This window comes from Balaenoptera ricei, chromosome 18 (assembly GCF_028023285.1).
Source record: "Balaenoptera ricei isolate mBalRic1 chromosome 18, mBalRic1.hap2, whole genome shotgun sequence".
NCBI classification, from domain to species: Eukaryota; Metazoa; Chordata; class Mammalia; order Artiodactyla; family Balaenopteridae; genus Balaenoptera; species Balaenoptera ricei.
In genome coordinates this window covers 13,490,656-13,512,699 of record NC_082656.1, presented here as the reverse complement: position 1 = coordinate 13,512,699, position 22,044 = coordinate 13,490,656, and the positions used below count along the sequence as shown (strand labels likewise).

Sequence of the window (22,044 nt, the reverse complement as noted above, 5' to 3'; positions counted from 1 at the left end):
TTCTGGAATGAGGTTTTCAAGATGAAAGAATCTATTGTTGGAGACTCTCATTATGTAGACAGCTTTGAAATATCTCACATTATGTTAGGGAAAATTTCATTTATTATGAAAATTAAACAATAGGTAATGTAACCAGTTTCCTGAATTTTTTGAAGCATTTAAGAATGCTTTTAAATTTTGCATTCTGTACAATTTGCAAAAACTTTATTTCTTAGAATAAACTCAACTACAACTTAGCATTTTTAAAGTTATCAGACATAATTTAGTAACTTAACCAACCATTTATTATTAATTTTTGAAATGGATCTTGGCACTACATCCAATGTCTCAGAGAGATGTTCATAATGCTCCAAAGTCCAAAGAAGACTTCCTTCTTTTTAAGGGAGAAAAACACTTAAAATTCTGGCAGAGGATGTCTTAATCTAATTACTTCCAGACAAAGCAATAAATTTTCCTTTGTGCAGCCATGTTATTTAAGTTAATCTTAGCATTCATTTACTTCTGTGATTGCTTACCTAGAAAATTACAGAGTACAGTGTCCTTGGACTTAGTAAAACTTGTCTATTTTGCTGTCTGATCTGTCATTGTTCCAGAGCCCTAAGCCACCCCAAACCCTAAATAAGCACATGTTTGGTTTAAAAGGGTCAGTGAATTACCTACTATTAAAAGTAGTAAGACACATTGTTTAATTCTATTAGGTTAACTTTTGAAACAATGGCATTTTACTCTCAGAGATGTATAATTTCCCCTCTCTCTCTGTTTCTCATAGACTTTAGTTTTTCCAATGATTCAGCAGGATTGGATCAGAAGGAGATTTGTGCTGACTAGAATCACATCTTTTTTTAGAATTGTATCTTTGATAATCGAATCCACATATTAACTTTTTTCTTTTTTCTTTTTTTACTACCTGACATGTAGATATGAAAAACTAGTTGTCATTAGGACATTAACTTTCTTTCCTTCCATCTTCCAGCCCAAATGTCTGCGCCCTTCAACAGATTTTGGGCACCAAAAAGAAATACTTCAGCACTTGTAGGAACTGGTATCAAGGTGCCATCTGTGGAAAGAAAACGTAAGTGTCATTTTTTCCTTAATGTGCCAGTTCCAAAGACAACACCACAATGCCCATGCCTTTCCTTGGACATACACACGATCTTCTCGAAAATACTCTCCAAAATTGTGAGCTTAAAAAAAATGGATCACATATGAATAAAGAAATTTTCCCTGAATTTCCTCCTCTACTAGTGGAACTCATGTTATTCCTGAATCTATGGCAATGGCCATGTGATCTGGTATAGAATCACTGACAGTTTGACTATGTCATTTCTACTCCTGGTTTGGCCTCTTTTATCTTAGGCAAGTCAATTAACCTCTTTGCCTCAGTTTCCTCATTTTATTTAAAAAAATGCCAGAAGAACAAATTGATCTGAAATACCAGGGTTTTCACGTAAAAATTAATGTTTGCCTACAGTCATTTAGAAATTATATAAAGTACACCAGTTTACCCCTGAGTTTTCATCAAAGCTTAAAGTTGGAAAGAACTTAAGTTTCATATCTTCATTTAATCCAGTCATTCCATCCCAAACTGCCAGATCCCCAGGGGTCCCCAAAGGTGATAATGGAAACCCACCACTATATTACTATTTCAATAGCCAAAAAGATGATTACTTTTCAACTTAGTTATATATTTCACTGATTCACCTAGAGTTGGAAAACATTTTTATTACTTGATAGCTTATTGGTTTAATCAATTAATAAATATTGGTAGAAGAAATATAATCCTAGACATATAAAGGTTGATAAGTACTCATGTGGTGCAGATTCTTCATTTTAAGATGAAGGAGCTGAATTATAGATTAAAAAAATTAAAGATGTCATCCTCAGTCAATGAAACAGTAGAAATGGCTCCTGCCTGCCTCTTATTACTTTGGACCGCAACCTCAGTGAAGCACGACTTGAGAACCAGAATATCTGAAGCACATCATCATTAAATTTCAGTTACTCTAAATAGGTGGAAGGATTGGGGGATTGTTAAAAAACATATTCTTAACTTAATAATATTGGTTATAAATACTAACTGTGGAATCACATAACATTTTGGAGTCTTGTTTCTTTGCCTGTGAAATGCAGATTTAATACATGGAGAGTTTCTGAAGGTAAAATGAATGAACTAATGTGAAATTACTAAGTAACTCTAACTCATAACATTAATTGTACTTAAATTTAAACTATTTTAAGCAAATTGGGTATATGCTGGTGTGAAAAGGAGGCGTGTGCAGATCCCTATTTAAAATGCATAGGGTTCTCTTTATTTTACTAAGAATCATGTATTCAAGGCATATAACCTTATCTGGACTGTGCCTCCCCATGGTAACCAAGACTAGGACCCCACAGGACATTGCTGCCCGTTCCCACATGTTGGCTTAACAGAGTTTTAACCGATGTTACTTTTTGACCTGGACGTTATTCTTATTAGTTTGCATAAATCTGCTAGACTTGTGCATCATTCACACAACTACAGTGTAAGTCAGTAGTTACAAGGATCCTGGCCATGAGTTAGGTCAGGCCCCAGTTGGGAACTCCAAAGCTCTGGATATTTTTCGCTTTCTTCTTTGTGTTCTTGGTTACCATGAGGCCTATTTGGAAGGCACACTAACTACATAAGAAAGGACCTGCTCCTTGAAATATTTAGGGAAAATCTTTATTACACACTTCCTGGAAGTTAAGGAAGTCCGATACAATCTTACTTTAACCATCTAAATATGTTAGCGATGCCAATGCTTGTACAAAGCTTATGCCAAGATTCTTTCTTGCTTTCCATTAAAAAAGAAAAAAAAATTCCTGCTTTGAAGTCTGGCTTTTCACCAGAAATATAACAGTGTCTCCTTTGTTTAATTATATTAGCTTATTTCCCTTAACTTCATTTTCACAAACACATTAACATCTGTGCTCTGGAATAAATGTAAATGCTAGTTGCTAGTTTCAAACAACCAAAGGAATCAGTAACATTGACAGGAAGAATGCCTGATTTGCCATCTGTTGCAGCTGCTAAAATTTCCAAAGTCATCTTTAGGACTTTATGTATCAGTTGACAGAAATGTTTATCTTCTGTTTGAATAGCTGCTTTGGGGATTTGGGGGAAGTAACTGGGTCTAATGAAAAACAGGAAGTTTCCTAGGTTTAAGATATTCCCGTCATGGACATATATACACTACCAAATGTAAAATAGATAGCTAGTGGGAAGCAGCCGCTTAGCACAGGGAGATCAGCTCGGTGCTCTGTGACCACCTAGAGGGGTGGGATAGGGAGGGTGGGAGGGAGGGAGATGCAAGAGGGAAGAGATATGGGAACATATATATATATGTATAACTGATTCACTTTGTTATAAAGCAGAAACTAACACACCATTGTAAAGCAATTATACTCCAATAAAGATGTTTAAAAAAAAAAAAAAAAGATATTCCCCACAATATATATTGGCTCAATAATATAGTATTTTGTAGACCTCCTTCAAAAAAATGTCAGTGACATTGTCAGTTGGCATTTCCATGAGATTTTAGATACTATTCAGAAAATGAAGATAAATTTCCCACTTACAGAGATATGCACAGTCATGATTTTTTTTTACTCTTATTTGTCCTACTGACAATATGGGAACTTTGAGTTTTGTGTAGCATAAATTTCCTGGAAAAACTACTTTTTTGTTGTCGTTGCTTTCAAAACATTAACTCAGACAACTGTATTGTTCAAGTATCATCTGAAATTGCAATTGCCTGTTTTGGAATTCTATACCGTATAGTGCATTAACATTAGCATGTGTTATAGAAATTTTTGCAACTTTAGCAATTTCTTCTTCTATTTACTATTTTACATAAAGTATTATTAGTCCCGAACTAAAAATTATGTATCTCATTCTTATTGTTTATGATATATGCTAAAGCTAAAGTATAAGCAATTCTTAATCAATCCCTTGGCATCCAAATGTTCACATTTATTTTTATGGGTATCCATGTAAATAAAATTACTTCAGGGACCATATCTGCATAAGGCTCTCTTACAGTCTGTATATGTTTCCAATACCAACTATTCTTGAAATTATGTTAAAATTAGAGAACAGTTTGAAAATTTAATTTCCCACTTATCTCTATATTCTTATCTTTTAACTATCCTTAAGCCAATATTCCATGCCAGAAATTTTATTCTCATCTATAGTTTCATATTTTACTACCTATAAGTGAGTTAATAAATTTTTCTGATGGTCTTAGTTCCTAATAACCTTATATTAATAAACATTTACAGCTATTTATAGTTTGCAAAATTATTTCCAAAGCATTGTTTTATCTGAGATTCACAACTACCCATGAATAAGTATTTTAGCTACTACATTCATGTTAAATAGTTGGGGAAACTGAGACTCAAATTTATTAAATGATTTGCTCAAGGTCACACATCAACTAAGTAGTGGAACTGGGAACCATACTCCATTCTTCTGGCTCAAGATCCTGGAATTTTTCCACCATGCCATGAGGTTATAGAGAGAAATCAAGCTAATATAAATACCTTGATGTCATAAACAAACAAACAAAAAAAACTGGATTTCTAAATTCTCAATAAATCAAGGCAATAAGTAATATGTTTTGCTAAGTTTATGTCAAAATGTATCCTTTGTAGTTCTCCCATTTTAAAATTAATTTTCTTCCAATGTATAGGACTGTGTTATATGAATGCTGCCCTGGTTATATGAGGATGGAAGGAATGAAAGGCTGCCCAGCAGGTAAAGTTTCAATTACTGAATTAAATGAGGAATTTGTCTTGTTTGAGGAAAAAGAGTTGAAGTAGCTTATAGCGAAGCCAATTGTGTGTGTGTGTGTGTGTGTGTGTGTGTATTTAGCACCATGATAAATCCAAGATATATCCCCCATATCTTGGTGTTAATCATGACTTTATCATGTTGATGAAGTATTAATATATACATCATATACACTAGATGCTGAACAACAGAAGCTTATTCTAAATTTAAATTAGTTCAACTTTCCTTCAAGAACAAAAATCCCCACTACAAAATCCCTTTCTTTGAACTTGTCTAGGAACATGGGCTGACTACTTGGCAAGGCATCATCTTCTCTGATTCAACAGCTCTGATTTTATAATGTTTCTCAGATTGAAAGTTAGTTTCCTGTAACTTGCCAACTAGAGAAAAATTAGTTCATCTATTTCCTCTTTGAAATGACAGCCATTCAGATAGTTAACACAAATCATCACACCCTTCCTCCAGCTACCCTCTCTTCCCCAACAGAATCTTCTCTTCTCTGGGCTCATGGCCCCCAGTTTGAATGTGATATAGACTTTGGAGTCCTTACTGTAATCGACAGCAACCCATGAAAAGCCTCTAATCCAGTCATTTTTTTTCTTCTGATTGTGATCCAAGACTGGTGTCTACTATCTATGTGTGTCCAGGCAACTGAGAAAATATTAAGACAAATACCTCAGTTTGGGGCGGGTGGGCTCCTGAATTTTGGTTAATGTTATTGGTAACCATGTCATATCATTAACTCATGCTGAATTTTTAATTAATTAAAATTGATTACAGATCTTTTTTAAATGAATGCTGTCAAATCAAGTCTTCACTGGGATTTGTTTTTTTTTTTAACTTAGGCGTGGGACTTAAATGGAACCCTGTGACATTTAACTGTTATGTTTGACTCATTTTTCCCATCCTGTAGGGGTGTTTTTAAATCCTGATTTTGTGATTTAATTTACTAATTGTGTACCTAGTCTTGATATATTCACAAAGGTAATAACCATTTCTCCTATGATATGATCCAAATCATATTAAATTTTAAATAAGACAGAGTCATAAAAAATAAGTTGGCTGCACCCAAACTTCAGGTTGACATTCATATATTAATCTTTCTTTTGAAGTTCAGAAGATATATTCTAGAAGTATTAGATATTTTTATATATTTCCTTCCTGAAATTATGATGAAAAGAAGCAGGTCTACATATTTCTTTTAGGGACCCAAATCTATATAACTATACCCCTATACCTAACAGTATTATACTATTTAGGAGCTTTAAGCCAACATGAAAAAAAAAATTACCTTTGCCATTCTCAGTGAGAAGTGAGGAACTTTTGTTGTTTTCAGTGAAATAATCAAAGATACTTACTAATAATTAAAATTGAACCATATTGACATAGCAGATTTGACATGTAAATAGACTAAACATCAAAAAAGGATAATAACTGAAAATTCATTTTCCCTCAAGACCAAGGATATATGGAATGATATTTTTCAGTAGTACTTTATTATTTGACATTCAAAAGGCAAATGTCACATAAAATTGATGATTTATAGAACTGTATTGCTAAAATTATCATTTAATATATTGGGGGGCTTTGTGTAAAGGTTAAATTATTGTAAAATAACATTCTTGAAATTTTTTCATAAGTACTTATTCATCTCTTGATTATTTCAGTTATGCCTATTGATCATGTTTATGGGACCCTGGGCATTGTGGGAGCCACCACCACGCAGCGTTATTCTGATCTCTCAAAACTGAGGGAAGAGATCGAAGGAAAGGGGTCGTTCACTTACTTCGCACCAAGTAACGAGGCTTGGGACAACCTGGATTCTGTAATTCATTATTTTTATTAATATAAATTTTTTTACTGCTACTGGTATACTTTAATTGATTTACTAACTTGGAAATGAATAGAAATTGTATATCTTTCTGTCGTACATATATGAGGATACATAAAAGGATGAGTTAATTGAGGGTAAAGAGGAAATCATTTTAATACATCCATAAATGGAATAACACCCCAGTAGGCTCATGGACTAATAAAGCCAAACTAATAGTGGATTGAACAAGCACTTTATCATTATTCTATTTTACTCCTTTCCTCTTCCCCTTTTGGTTGTGAAGAAATATAGGTAATTTTACATGACATATCTCATAGAAAGGCAAGTTAAGAAGCCTACTGGAATTTAAAATTTTTAATAAGCTATATTATACATATACTTATTATTTTAATTATATGTAAATATATATGGCTGTTCAGAGACTGACAGATTTATAAACGTGTGTGGATATTTAAATTGAAGGGTTGTAAACAATACATTTAATTTTTAGGCTTTTTTTGTGCATAATCTAATTTACAACACACTAAATTATGACAATACACAAATCTGTAAAACTGGTATAGAAATATATTCCTACTTTCTACTTGATATGAAGATGAACTGATAATTACTACTAGAGTCATACAATATTTAGTAAAACTTAGGCAGATTCTTCTAGATTTTCTCTTGCTGCATTAACTGTGAGGTTAATTGCTTGCGTTATAGAACTTTCTCTCTTCTGGTTGTCTTTGACCACATCTCTAACCACCTTTCTGGTCCTTTCTGCAGACTCCTCTTCTTCCTTGCCTTAAGAATAGGTCTTATTAAGGTCTCTTCCAGGAACTATACTCTGCAGTTTAGATGTACTTCTGATGGCTTCAGCTTTCACTTTATGCATAGAGCCATGGAATCTGTGTTTCTTGAATCCCAGGAGAATATTTCTAACATCTATCTTAATATTTCTCCTTGGATACACCATCTATATCTTTAAACATAACGTTATCTAAAACAGATGCCACTTTCTTTCTCCCCATCAGAACAGCTTTTCTGCTGTCTTTTTTCCATAATTGGCAGTACCAGTCTCAGAGTTAAAACTTGAAAATTATAAGTCATCCTTACTTTGCCTCTCTCCAGTTCTTAGAAACTACTGTTAGTCACCCATATCCCATTTTTCATCCTCATAATAGTCTCTTTTCTGCTACGCATTACCACCGGATTAACCTTCCTAAAGCCCAGGCTAATCATTTTATTCCAAGCCCACAAAAGCCTCAATGGCTCCCCATTGCCAGTTTAATTTACTCTTTACTTGGGCATTAAAAGTCTTCTATGTTATGGTCCCATATACTTTTCTAAAATGTCTTTCTTAATATTATCTGAGAAACGTAAAGGCATACAATAACCACACTGGACAACTTCTGCTTTCCCAACGTTCACCCTGTGCCAGCAGCTGGACTTAGAATGATCATCACACCATCCCTACCCTGTCTACCTACCCTGCAAGACCTGTCTCCAAACCTGAACTGCCAGCCATCTTCATTTGACCTGGAAAGCATTTTTTTTCTCCTTCCGTCCTTTATCTTACTGTGTTTATTTTTGCCTGCTGCTATAGAATAAGTACCTCAAAGGTCGAGACTTCACCTTACTTATCATTGTATTTCTCATAACACCAAGTACAGTATGATATAGTGTGGTATTGGATAAATTAAAAGGTACAGGATGGTTGAATTCTTGAATTTGTTATAGAATAAACATAAAACGGTTATTAAAACTCCGATGTTGTATAAAAATATAATGCCATTTTAATTTTGTTTTCCACTCAAAGTACTTTAAATATCTGATAACTTCATATTCCCTAAGCCTTTACAGCAAGATCATCTCTTCATCAATACGTTTATTAAAAATTTTGTTTTGTCTCTAAAAATGTCCAAGTGCTCTATAAGATCTGGAACCCTTTACTGAGTACCTCTACTTACAAAATTTCTTAATCAATTGAAATAGTATAATTTTAAGTTATTTATGTCAATTTGGTTTGACCGTCTGGGTAATTCAATGAGAAAATAACAAGAGAGTAGAAACAGTGTGATTATAAGATTTTTAATAATTAACTATAATAAAATAAACTTCTGTCATTTCAATTTTTCCTAGGATATCCGTAGAGGTTTGGAGAGCAATGTAAATGTTGAATTATTGAATGCTTTACATAGCCACATGGTTAATAAGAGAATGTTGACCAAGGACTTGAAAAACGGCATGATTGTTTCTTCAATGTATAACAATTTGGGGCTCTTCATTAACCATTATGCTAATGGGGTAAGTTTCATTAATAAAAAGTACCTTTCTCAATAACATTGCCCTTAATTTTTTTCTATACCTTTTATATAAGGCTCACAGAAATAATAAAAAGTTAGTGAATATAATGTAAGTGCCATATCATGACTTTTCCCTACATCTACAGCATGTAAATTTCTAATTCAGTGAGTGATTTCTACTAAAGAGTGATTACGAGGAAGAAATTAAATCGATAGTTCATTGATAGTAGACTTAGATGTTCTACAAAAGGAAGTTTTAGTATTTGATGTGTTTGAAAAACTAATAATCAGAAAAAAATAATAAATAAGAATTTGTCAGAGAATTTATCAGAGAAAAATCAGAGAATGAGTATTCTTTTATTCACCCTCTGGCTACTATACTGATTTAGGTTCTTGTGTGTTTTAATAAAGTCTTTGTGGGAAACTTCCAACCAGGGTCATAGAGCTCTTTCAACAGTTAGAGTTCCAGGAAATAAAGGGTCAGTGAGGAGTCAATATTTAGGAAATCACTGAAATAGAACTGATTATATTTATGCAATAATTGTTTGTTTCTGTCTCAGAACTTTTTTTTAAGGACTAATTAGACTTCTTTATGTAACTCATTGACCTACATTAGAAATAGTGTATGACTATCTCTTTGAAAGAAAGAGAGGAATAAAAGCAATAATTTAAACCAAAAAAAATGTATTTGCCTTGCACTTCTAGGTATGTTAAGTGTAACTGGACTTGGGTTCTCAACTGGTTGCATTTTTTCCCGGGTTTTTTTTTTTTTTTTTTTTTGGACATAGTAATATGTAAGTAAGTCTTCACCCTCAGAATTTACATTCAGAATGTCAGTTCTTTCATGTTACATTTACCAGTAATCATGAAAAATAGGAAACGGGGGCTTGCAGTCTCAGTGGTCAACAGATAGCTGTGACTTCTAAAGTTTGATTTTCTCAAATAATTAGGTTGTCACTGTTAACTGTGCTCGAATCATCCATGGGAACCAGATTGCAACAAATGGCGTTGTGCATGTCATTGACCGTGTCCTTACACAAATCGGTACCTCAATTCAGGACTTTATTGAAGCAGAAGATGACCTCTCATCTTTTAGAGTAAGTACAGAAGTAATAGCAGATTGTCTTGGACCATTGAAATTCCTCCTCTTTCCCTCAGAATCTAAAATAATTATAAAAAGCTATTAAATCTGGTAGCCATGTAACCAATATATTTCTTGAAATGAAAAGGTTTTCATTTTACACAGAAGAAATCATCTCCTTATATGAAATAATAATATTTATGTGGACATGATAGATAAAGAATGATTAGTTTCGTGACTGTAGTGTACTTAGTGCATTTAGAATGAATTCATCAATTATTACGTTTACTGCTGTATATTGTTCAGTTACACAAGCATCGGCAGAATTCCCCATCTTATATACAGTTTGAGGAAAGTTTGAAAAGACATGGTTATTTGTGCCAAAAGATAATATTTTAAAGATCTAACAAGAGTTATATCTAACTTCTATAGTTTTCTATATAATCAACTCCCTCATGTCCACCCAGACTGAGTGTATTGTAATTTTCTTCTGGATTTGCAATGTGCCAGCCTCTAAAAAGCACATTTGTGTTTCAGGCAGCTGCCATCACATCTGATGTATTGGAGGCCCTTGGAAGAGATGGTCACTTCACACTCTTTGCTCCCACCAATGAAGCTTTTGAGAGACTTCCACGAGGGGTTCTAGAAAGGATCATGGGAGACAAAGTGGCTTCGGAAGGTACTTAACTGTCTCTCTCTAGGAGAAGCCTCCCAGAATTCCAAGAAAGGAAATGAAAAAGAGATTAAGTTCTGCCAGCATTATCACCTTTGATAAGCAAAGGCAAAGAAAAACTTTTATTCTGAGGTGGACTATAAGAATCTTAAAAAACAAAATCCTTGAAAGAGTAGGCAAAGTAATTCAATAATTAATTTAATAATTAAAGTAATTAAATAATCAGGGTATCCTAAAGATCACATTCTTCTGCACTGCTTTCAAGTAACTAAGTAGCAGATGTTAAAAATAATTAGAAAGTGTTGAAAAGAAATATTAGATCATCAAACTTTAATACTGTATACATATTGTTCAATGCTTTTAATTCTAAATTTACACTAAAGTTGAGTTGAGAAAATTGCATGGTTCTCTTTGGTCATTACCTATTGATACACAGAACTTGGCTTCTTTCCAGTCTCCTTTTTAGTTTCAACTAGATTTTACATTGTGACTAGCACATTTCGCTTACTCAGCCTACCCCAAATTGGCTTAACCAATTTATGATGAGATATTTTGGTGCAAATATAGACAGTTTAGGCACAGATCCCTTCAGAAGTCCTTCAAGAAATCATCTTTATTTTGGATATTTTCTAGATGTTGCCTTTAGGGTTGCCACAAACCTTCAATTTGTAAAAAACAAAAAACAAAAACCAAAAAACATAGTACCTGCAAAGCACAAAATAGTGAAGCTCAATGAAATGAAGTATGCCTGTACAGCTGTTCTGTCATGAGTAGCTGATGTAAGATACTGCTTGGGTGTTTGGAACAGGTATCACTAGCAAATAATTTTATAGGTCTTCTGAAAGGAGGAATTATTCTTGTGTTCCCATCGGAAAGTCCTTTCTTATGATAGAGGGAACTTGATCTAACACATTTTCTAGAACTACACAAATAATTCCATACAGCTGATCTTCTTTTCTTCTTACTTCCTACTGAGCTGAGCTAATTTTATTGTAGAGTTGATGGAAAAAACATTTTGAGAACATAAACAGAATTTTAAAACCTTAGGTCAATACTTAGGTCTTATATATATTATATTTCTTAGGAATACTTAGTTCCACAGTGAAACACGTCTTTTAAGGGTCAAATGCTATTCTCCTTGATCTGAAAGCTTACTCTTTGTACTTTGTCCTCCAGCTCTCTTGAAGTACCACATTTTAAACACCCTCCAGTGTTCCGAGGCTATCATGGGAGGAGCAGTATTTGAGACTCTGGAAGGAAACACAATTGAGATAGGATGTGATGGTGACAGCATAACAGTAAATGGAATCAAAATGGTGAACAAAAAAGATATTGTGACAAATAATGGTGTTATCCATTTGATTGATCAGGTCCTGATTCCTGATTCTGGTGAGCAACAGTTTCATATTGTTCTACCTACTATCGTTTACCAATTAGATGCCTTAAGAGTAGGCCCATGGAAAATAAATGTGCAGTATAAGGAATGCCATGTGAAGCACAAACACAAAATTAACAATGAGCTGAGTACTAAATAGGCAGCTTGTGTAGTCATGGTCATTCCATGCATTGACCTCTGGCTTTCCAGAGTTTCTTTTTTTTTTTTAATGAATTTTTTTGGGGTATAGTTGATTTAAAATGTTGTGTTAGTTTCTGCTGTACAACAAAGTGAACCAGTTATACGTATACATATATCCATTCTTTTTTAGATTCTAATCCCATATAAGTCATTACAGAGTATTGAATAGAGTTCCCTGTGCTATACAGTAGGTTCTTATTAGTTATCTATTTTATATATAGTAGTATGTATATGTCAATCCCAATCTCCCAATTTATCCCTTCCCCCCCTCCCCCTTGGTAACTGTAAGTTTGGTTTCTTCATCTATGACTCTATTTCTGTTTTGTAAATAGGTTCATTTGTACCATTTTTTTAGATTCCACATGTAAGCGATATCATATGATATTTGTCTTTCTCTGTCTGACTTACTTCTAATACCTAATATTGATAAAGATTATCACAGTGCCAGAGTTTTTCTTGAAAACAGAAGGGAAGATATAACCAAATGGTTACTTTTGGATAAATGAAAGACCTATGGCACTCACAAGAGCAGAGAGATAAGAGGCAAGTAATAAAGAATTCAAGAAAACTGCAAAGCAAGAAGTCAGAAAGATATTGTCCTTCTGAAATTCTTTGGTCATCAACCCCAAAAAAGGGAAACTGGAACTCTCTTACTAGGGAAAGGCAGGATGTCACATTGCCAGTACAGCAAATAGCTCATGGAAAATAGCCAAGAACTGATTTACTAATTTCATGATGATGGTAATAACAACGATGACATTGTTTGAATGGTGATGGTTTATTTTACAGCCAAACAAGTTATTGAGCTAGCTGGAAATCAGCAGACCACTTTCACAGACCTTGTGGCCCAATTAGGCTTGGCATCTGCTCTGAGGCCAGATGGAGAATACACTTTGCTGGCACCCGTGAATAATGCATTTTCTGGTATGTACTGGACACTGTCATTCCTGCTCTTTCCTCCTCTACACACATTGTTTCTTCACCATGATTGTTTTCATTAAGAAATAATAGATATTTTGTGAGGTGTTGATTAGTTTCTTTACCAGCTACACATACAATGCATTAGCACTATGTAGTCTCTATTAAAATGTCCTTCATTTCAAAACATTTCATTATAATAGATAATAGCCTACAGGAAGTGAAAGTTTGTGATAAGGAGTCTTCAGTTGTTCTGTGAACCTGATCATATTTCCAGCACACGTAATGGATGTATTAACAGATCTTAAGAAAAATAAATCTGATTTGTTTATTTAAACACCAACATAATAATATTTAGGAATACGTAGGTGCATTTTGCAACTCAGAATTTGAAAGTAAGGTATCAAATTATAAATAAATACAAACAAGAGAATATGATACACTTCCATATTATGATGTGAACTATTATTACAAGTATTTGACCTAATAGCTGCTATTCAAGGACTGTGTTTAGATTAATACAACCTGACACTTTTTGCAGAAAAAAATGACTTCACAAAGACATATTTAAATTGTTAGGCAAAATTTAGCAATTAAAAACTAAATAAGTATCACCTTTTTAATGTTTTTCCAAATACTAGGTTGTGACATAGAAAATTATTAACAAGAAAATTCAAATTCCTAGAAATGCTGTTTTTCCTTTTTGTAATAATAATATCCATACATGTTGACATCAACCCGTCTTTAAGAGGTTACATGCTTCAACTCTCTCTCCATAAATAAAAATAAATTTAGAAATGATTCGTCAGTAGTTTTTCATGTGACTAATGGACATCAGATTCTCAGAGAAAATCTTGGCCAGGCTTAGAGTTTAACTTTTGTCAGTGACCACATAAAACCATGTGGCCCTCAGAGAGATGAAACCCATTTTTTGGATTGCTTGGAATCATGTTGTAGTCATTTGATGAAATAGCTCATGGAATTTCTAATTTGTGCACAGAATTCTTAGTTTTTGGCATATAGTCAACTCATATACTATATAAGTGTAGGATCCATAAGATCTATAGTGGTAGGGATTACCCATTTTCATGATTTTCTCTTACAGGAGAAACTTTATTGCTTTATAAACAAAATAACACTCTTTTGTAATGAATTTACTTATAGATGATACTCTGAGCATGGATCAGCGTCTTCTTAAATTAATTCTTCAGAATCACATATTGAAAGTAAAAGTTGGCCTTAATGAGCTTTACAATGGACAAAAACTTGAGACCATTGGAGGCAAACAGCTCAGAGTCTTTGTGTATCGCACAGTAAGTGAATCTGAATGAGATAAAATATCCACACTGGCCTAAATGTCAAATGACGTGCCCTTGTCAAAGACTGTTCTTTTTTCTTTTTTTTTTTTTAACATCTTTATTAGAGTATAGCTCCTTTACAATGTTGTATTAGTTTCTGCTGTATAACAAAGTGAATAAGCTATACGTATACATATATCGCCATATCTCCTGCCTCTTGCGTCTCCCTCCCACGCTCCCTATCCCACCCCTCTAGGTGGTCACAAAGCACCGAGCTGATCTCCCTGTGCTATGTAGCTGCTTCCCACTAGCTATTTATTTTACATTTGGTAGTGTATATATGTCAGTGCCACTCTCTCACTTCGTCCCAGCTTACCTTTCCCCCTCCCCGTGCCCTCAAGTCCATTCTCTACATCTGCGAAAGACTGTTCTTGTAACAAATGTTCCTTAGAATTTTATTAATGTGGTCTTAATAGTAAATATTCATAGGAAGATCAGGGAATTGAATAGCTTGTTTGAAAAGACTTTGAGGAAAGTATACAAAAAGTGCTGTGTATTAATAATTCTGATAATTTGCACTTGTTTCATTATAAATAACTTTTTCTAAAGCATTATTTCAATTCCATAAATCACTAAAACTCCTTTAAAATAAGCTTTTGCTTTATAGAGTACCATACTTTACTGTTTACAAGGTAATTTTTATATTGAATCCAATGTTTAGGATGATCTTTTAATGTACGACCATCATCCAACCACCGAATCTCTTTTGAATGGCTTTAAGGATAAACTTTTATAGGCACATAAAGATTTCTAGTAAGTGGTTCTAATGTGCTTTATCTGAGGGAAAATTTCTAGAAAATATTGCTTATCAGAATTACAGTGCTACTAGTGGTGCTGCTCAGTTTCTGTCCAGGCAATCTTGCAGCTACAGCTAAAAAGAATTCATAGGAAGTCAAGCATTACCTTGAACTAAACATGACACACAGTGCTGTGCACCATAGTTCCACAAGGCCAAGACACACATTTTAAATGATGCAGAAAATGCACCACATTCTAAATGATACATATATAAATATTATTTGTTCAGAAATGCTATAACTTAATCAGTAATTTGACTTAAAATTGATAGGGTCTTACAGTCAAGATAATATACTAAATATTTGTGAAGATCACAAGAGGCAGTAAAGTCATGAAACTTTATGGTTAAAGAGGGTCTTAAAAAGTTAAAGGGTGAAAGTTTACTAAAGAGGGTCTGTAAGAATGATTAGAACCTAGAGAGGAATGACAGGAAATGTAGAAGTGGAATTATATGGAATTTTTAAATTTACTGACAAAACTACCTGTCCCACACATAGGGTAGCTTGCCTAGTAGTGGAAGACCTAGCTGAATAGGAAAAGTGAGGTCAGATTGTACAAGACCTTAAAAACAGAGGAGAGAAACTGTTTTTTCTTGCATTAGAAGTCAGGTGACCTCTTAGAAGAGCCCATCCAGAAATTCAATTATGTAGCTTCTTCTACATAGGGAATTTCAAGTAAGGAAATGGACAGCTGTATCTTTATTTCTTTGCTAGGCTGTCTGCATTGAAAATTCATGCATGGTGAGAGGAAGCAAGCAAGGAAGAAATGGTGCCATTCACATATTCCGAGAGATCATCAAACCAGCAGAGAAATCCCTCCATGAAAAACTGAAACAAGATAAGCGCTTTAGGTAAGCTTACTAGTTTCACCTCCACAAGAGAATAAGAGCTTTTGGCATAGTTTTGTTTCACAGTAAGTATTCCAAAATCCATTCGGTATTCAGTATTGCTGAGAACAGAATTTAGAATAAAAAGTCTATACAAATGTTTTTAAAATTAATATATGTTCTTAACACTATTTTTCTTCCTGGTACAGCATAATATGATTTGGTGAGTAAAAAACAAACAAACAAACAAACAAAAATCAACCTAATAGACTGAACTACTTCTTGCAAATTTTTTTATAATTAAGTTTTTAAAAAATGATAGTATATTCTAGCAAAGACTATTTTGCAGAATATTAAATAAAGTGTGACCTCGCCAAGTTTTATAGGGGGGAAAACAGAGTTTAGGAAATTTAAGAATCATATGTATATTTAAATAATTTCCTCATGATAAACCTTTAAGAGTAAATTGCATTGGAAACATATGAAAACGTATGAACCATTTTCTCATGCTTCCACGTATAGGGATTCTACTCTATTTCATGCATGGTGGGTAGGCTTACCTAGATTAAATCTAATAAAATAAACATATGTCCATATGTCCTTCCTGCTTAGCACCTTCCTCAGCCTACTTGAAGCTGCAGACTTGAAAGAGCTCCTGACACAGCCTGGAGATTGGACCTTGTTTGTTCCAACCAACGATGCCTTTAAGGGAATGACTAATGAAGAAAAGGAAATTCTTATTCGTGAGTAGACGTGAACACCAGATATATTTGCCCCTTGATTTCAGGATCTCATTTCTTCCTCAAGCGTTCCTGCCCAGATATCAGCCCCCAAAGTGTCCCCTCTTTCTTATTCACAGCTAGCCTTCGTCTCCTTTAATTCCATTTGGAATAATTAGAGGGTCACTCATAAATGTTCTCAATTAACTGCTTACCATAATGTTGTTGGACTAGATGTTCACTTATGTTGTCTCTATTAAAGGCCACACAACTAGGTGACAAAGAAAGAAGTAGTCACAATTTCAAAAATAATTTGACTTTTTTCTCCCAGTAAGTTGGATAATATTTTGATTGAACTTATTGAAGGGACTGCATGTTTTGACATAGCTCTGATATCACATTGAGAGAACAATGACATTATGAGAAATTACAGTGTGGAAAAAATAAAGACAAGGAAATATTTTTCTCCTTCGTCCTCATAATATCAAAATGTCAAAATATATAACATGTTATTAAATAAATATATATTTTTCTCCCTAGGGGACAAAAATGCTCTTCAAAACATCATCCTTTATCACCTGACACCAGGAGTTTTCATTGGAAAGGGATTTGAACCTGGTGTTACTAACATTTTAAAGACCACACAAGGAAGCAAAATCTATCTGAAAGGAGTAAGTTCTCTAGTATGAATCTATGAGAGTGTTAATCTATTATCCAATTATCCTAATGTTCATATTTCATTAAATTTCCCATTGACATTATGCCCTGTTTTAATAGGTGAATGATACACTTCTGGTAAATGAATTGAAATCAAAAGAATCTGACATCATGACAACAAATGGTGTCATTCATGTTGTAGATAAACTCCTCTATCCAGCAGGTTGGTAATTATTGAACTGATTAATGAAAACATAACTCTTTTTCAATAGAAACCTAGATTTTTATTTCATCCATTCTTACAATATTCATTTAATATTCCTCTTCACAGACACACCTGTTGGAAATGATCAGCTGCTGGAAATACTTAATAAACTGATCAAATACATCCAAATTAAGGTACATATGTTATTGCATGTGTTTCTAATGTGTTGAACAGACATTGCAGGTTTAACATAAGAAACTAGAAATGTATACATTAATAAGTAGATGTACACTGGGATTGCATTGCTCTTTGTTGATTATAATGGTACACTGGCATCATTTCTTCATGGTTTTATTTAAGGAGGATTTAATAAAAGCTACTTGGGGCCAAGCAGAATGTTAAGTATTATGAGAAATATTAAGCTGAATCAGATATGGCCCTTTATTCAAAAAGTTTACAGTCCAGCAGGGAAGATAAAACATGTAGATAAAAAACTATAATTTTTCTATTATCAAATATTTTTGCTACAGAATATAAGGGAAAGATAAAATATTTGCTTATAAGAAATTGTCACTAATCACAATAGTTAAAGGTAAAGGAATATTCTAGGATAAATATTGGGTTGAATATTGGTAGGGTTAAAGCACCAGACAATATAGGAAGTATTATTTAATGAACTTTTAATTTGGGATTCGCTATTCTATAATTGTTAAAACTCTGAGTAACAAATCCAACCATTTTATGCCATGTTGCCCAAGAGTAGGAAATTGGAAGATGATTTATATGAAGCCTTCATTTTTACTAAATATAATGATAGCTTCACTGTCTTTACTTCAGTGAAAATTAAAAATCATGGTGCCAAGATTTTGTTAATACAACTACTACATTTCATGTTACTAAATATAATGTTTATTTTCAGTTTGTTCGTGGTAGCACCTTCAAAGAAATCCCCATAACTGTCTACAGTAAGTACATAATGAATATTTGTCACATATAAGTGGCAAGATGTAAAAAAAAAAAAGAAAACCCAATAATTTTCTTTGTGTTTACTGAGATGATTGATAATCTGGTATTTAGAATTCCAAACAATGGCAAATCTCATCTCACTTGAAACAGGGCTTGAGGTCTGCATGAGACCTCTCAGCCTTGACTATACCCTTCAACTCCAATGAACCACTTCCTCACTCATCTGCTAGCTTGATATAGATATAACTGCTAGCGTGGCAAAGACGCAGTGGAAAAAAGACACACAAACATACAAAGAGGAGAGCTAGCTAAAAGGCACTCGAGAGCTATCTGAAAATTCAAATATGTGGACACAGAAATAACATTGCTGAAAGATTTGTAGCTCATTCCACTCTCAAGACCTCAGCCATCTAAGGGCAGGCTGTCAGAGAAGTCTAATATTTATGGGCTGGTGGTTCAAAAACTCTTCCCCATTCAAAATTGGATGAAGGAACAAAAAAATTGTCAGGTGATAAACCTCGAGTTTCTAGATTCCAAGGTTCTTTTATTCCTGACTCTACCAGATTATCAAAATTAAACCTCTACTTCTTAACAATGGCAAAGGTATTTCATTTTCATAAATGTAACTCATAGTATTTCTTTTTCAATGTGGCTTTTTCCTCCTTTGTCTTTTTTCCTCTCTTCCACTGCAGCTTTCAAAACAGAAATTCTTTCCATTTTGTTTTGACTCTATAATTCAACACTCAAAATGCATCAGTAGCTAAAGCATTGCTTCAATTCCCACATTTATCTTGGCAAGAATTATTCTATTTTATACCATGAGCATCCTGTTATTTAATTAAGAAAATTTTCCTTAATATTTACACTAGATATGGAAAAGGAGTAAAGATGATGTAAGGAGCAAAACAAAAGGTCTGCTGTTCTTACTGATTTTAATTATGTAATAATAACATAAACAATCCTAGTATCAGGCCAGCTCAGCACTGTTTCAATGACTTAGTTGGAATACTTATAATTCAACATGGTTTAGATTCCAGTATGGAAGTATACAATCTTATTAAAGATATACTTTATAAAAAATGAAAGAATGCTTATGGGCTCTATTCATCAGAAATGCTATGTCATCTTCCTCCACTAAAAATGTATATCTGCACTACATTTCTTTACCTTTTCTACTTTATCCATGAGAGGTCCACTACCTTTTATATGTCAATGCAATATTTTGCTTACATTGAGCCAAAATATTATAATTCCTTTATTTTCCTCTACTTAAATTGTTCTCACAGAGAACAAGCTACAGTTTATGCAATTATGCAAGTCTAATGAATCTTACCTACTTACTCACAGCTCTTGAAAGAGCTCTGAGATTTACATGCTGATGTGGAATATTTCTTTAACTCTTCTCCGTGTATGCTGTTATTTTGAAGCATAGTTCAAACAGAGGTTGAGACTAATTAAACCAAAGATTCCATTTTCATGTTCCTTTATTGACTTGTCTCTAAAATTTTAATTTTCTTGCTATGTATTATTCTTGTCCCCCAAATACCATACATTTTAAATTGTCAGGGGGGAAAATGCTCTTTAGTATGTGTTGTCAAATATATGACATTTGAGGTGCAGAGGAAGAAAATCAGTATTTAATCCTCAGCCCGTGATCTGTCAAATCTATTTAAGTCTTCAGAAAAGCAAGACTGAAACAAAACTAGGACCCCAATAAACATTCTAAACTTCAAGTTCCTTAACATGAAGTGAAAATTTAAGCTAAAAGTAATTAACCCATTCTGATAGTAGCAGCAGAGACCTCTGTGAATTTGACCTTCATGGCAAGGTTCCTCTGTGGCCAGGCCACCTGTGGAATCAATAATTGGATACAAAGATTTGACATATTTTAGTTTCATAATTTGAGATCTCAATATGTAAAATCTGAAATAACCGAGACACAGTCACAATTAAGCTCTAGAATCCATATTAATTCAAAGAGTTGACACAGATAAACATCTGAGAAACCTGAAGTGAGAATGTGACAGAAATCCAGACTGTGCTAATATCTCACCTCTAATGTTTCAATACAGTCTGTTATGATTGCACAGATAGCTTTAGTGCTTTATCTAATGAATCCATCTTTTAAGGCTCTAATTAGAAATGATAAAGAGCCAGTAGTAGCTCTGGTATCTGGCTCCAGAGGCACACTTCCAGTTAATCTATACAACCAAGAGCCAACCAAATAGTTGGCTGCTATCTGAAATATATTTTGCACACTATTATTATTTCAGTTGGATGGATGACATACATTCAAAATACATAGCTTTCAGTATAAAAATGATGATGATGATGATAAAGCTGAAACTTAAAGCCATTTTAGCCTGTACCTTAAATATTTGAATACATGATCATATCATATTTGTTGCATAGAGCTCATGTCTGGCTGGCTGGAATCCATTTTTACATTTAAGTATTCTGAACTATTTTTGTATTTTCCTTTCTGTATCACTCTTATCAAATGCATGAAAAATATTTTGAGTCTTTTTCTCTCAATGTCTTCTTCTAATTGAGAAAGAATCCAACAATGCAATTTAAGATATTATGAATTGCATGAAATTAATCATGTTTATTTGTCTTTGTTGCTATGCAGCCAATATTTTCAAGAAGTACAAAAGAAGGTAAAGAGCTTTAGTAGTGCAGTTCAAAATGATAGATTTCTAGATAGAATTCCTCACTTAGCAAGTATATATTTCACTGGAACAAATCCAAGTCACTGGACTTCAGAGTTCATCATCTGGACATGAGAAGATACTAGATAATTACCATGAGTATTTCCTGTATCTGACTGCCTGAACATATTACCACATCTGATACCTCAGTACCCAACAAAGACCCAAAAAAAGAGACAATTTCGTTCAGGTTGTTTTTATGTAAACATCATTTATGTTCCACTTTCTATACTTTCAGCAACTAAAATTATAACCAAAGTTGTGGAACCAAAAATTAAAGTGATTGAAGGCAGTCTTCAGCCTATTATCAAAACAGAAGGTAAAAATCAATGTTATACATGGTTCCTTAAAAAATCCATATAATAGACTGATCTCTATGAATGTATCTACATTCTTTTTGAAACTAACATGCTAAATATTTCTATATCAATGGCATGCTCATTTAACAGCAGAATGCGGAATGCAAGTTATTTAGCAGAGTAGATGGTGCATTCCTAATACTTTCAGTACATTTGCTTGTATTTGATTTCATTTGAACTTAATTTACCATTGCATTAGCACTAGTACCCAGATACTCACTATACAAATAAATCCTAAGCTATTTTTCCTGCACCTAGACTCTTT

The 22,044-nt window shown here is 33.5% G+C and overlaps 1 protein-coding gene and 1 long non-coding RNA gene across 12 annotated transcripts in view; one reads left to right on the top strand and one right to left on the bottom strand.

Annotated features, from left to right (window-relative positions):
* Positions 1-22,044, bottom strand: part of LOC132352565 (uncharacterized) — a 534,321-nt gene that overhangs the window by 106,107 nt on the left and 406,170 nt on the right. The gene's annotated exons all lie outside the window — the stretch shown is intronic.
* POSTN (periostin) overlaps positions 1-22,044 on the top strand; it is a 34,158-nt gene that overhangs the window by 468 nt on the left and 11,646 nt on the right. For 2 of the 4 annotated variants that reach the window (XM_059903121.1, XM_059903119.1), the window contains exons 2-17: positions 974-1,072; positions 4,710-4,774; positions 6,478-6,635; positions 8,769-8,933; positions 9,883-10,029; positions 10,551-10,692; positions 11,863-12,075; positions 13,052-13,186; positions 14,345-14,493; positions 16,050-16,186; positions 16,775-16,905; positions 17,422-17,552; positions 17,659-17,761; positions 17,870-17,937; positions 18,663-18,708; positions 21,659-21,739. In XM_059903121.1, coding sequence (XP_059759104.1) covers positions 974-1,072; positions 4,710-4,774; positions 6,478-6,635; positions 8,769-8,933; positions 9,883-10,029; positions 10,551-10,692; positions 11,863-12,075; positions 13,052-13,186; positions 14,345-14,493; positions 16,050-16,186; positions 16,775-16,905; positions 17,422-17,552; positions 17,659-17,761; positions 17,870-17,937; positions 18,663-18,708; positions 21,659-21,739 — 1,970 coding nt within the window. The remainder of the gene's footprint in view (positions 1-973; positions 1,073-4,709; positions 4,775-6,477; positions 6,636-8,768; positions 8,934-9,882; positions 10,030-10,550; positions 10,693-11,862; positions 12,076-13,051; positions 13,187-14,344; positions 14,494-16,049; positions 16,187-16,774; positions 16,906-17,421; positions 17,553-17,658; positions 17,762-17,869; positions 17,938-18,662; positions 18,709-21,658; positions 21,740-22,044) is intronic. The other 2 variants (XM_059903122.1, XM_059903120.1) reach the window with 1 other exon arrangement.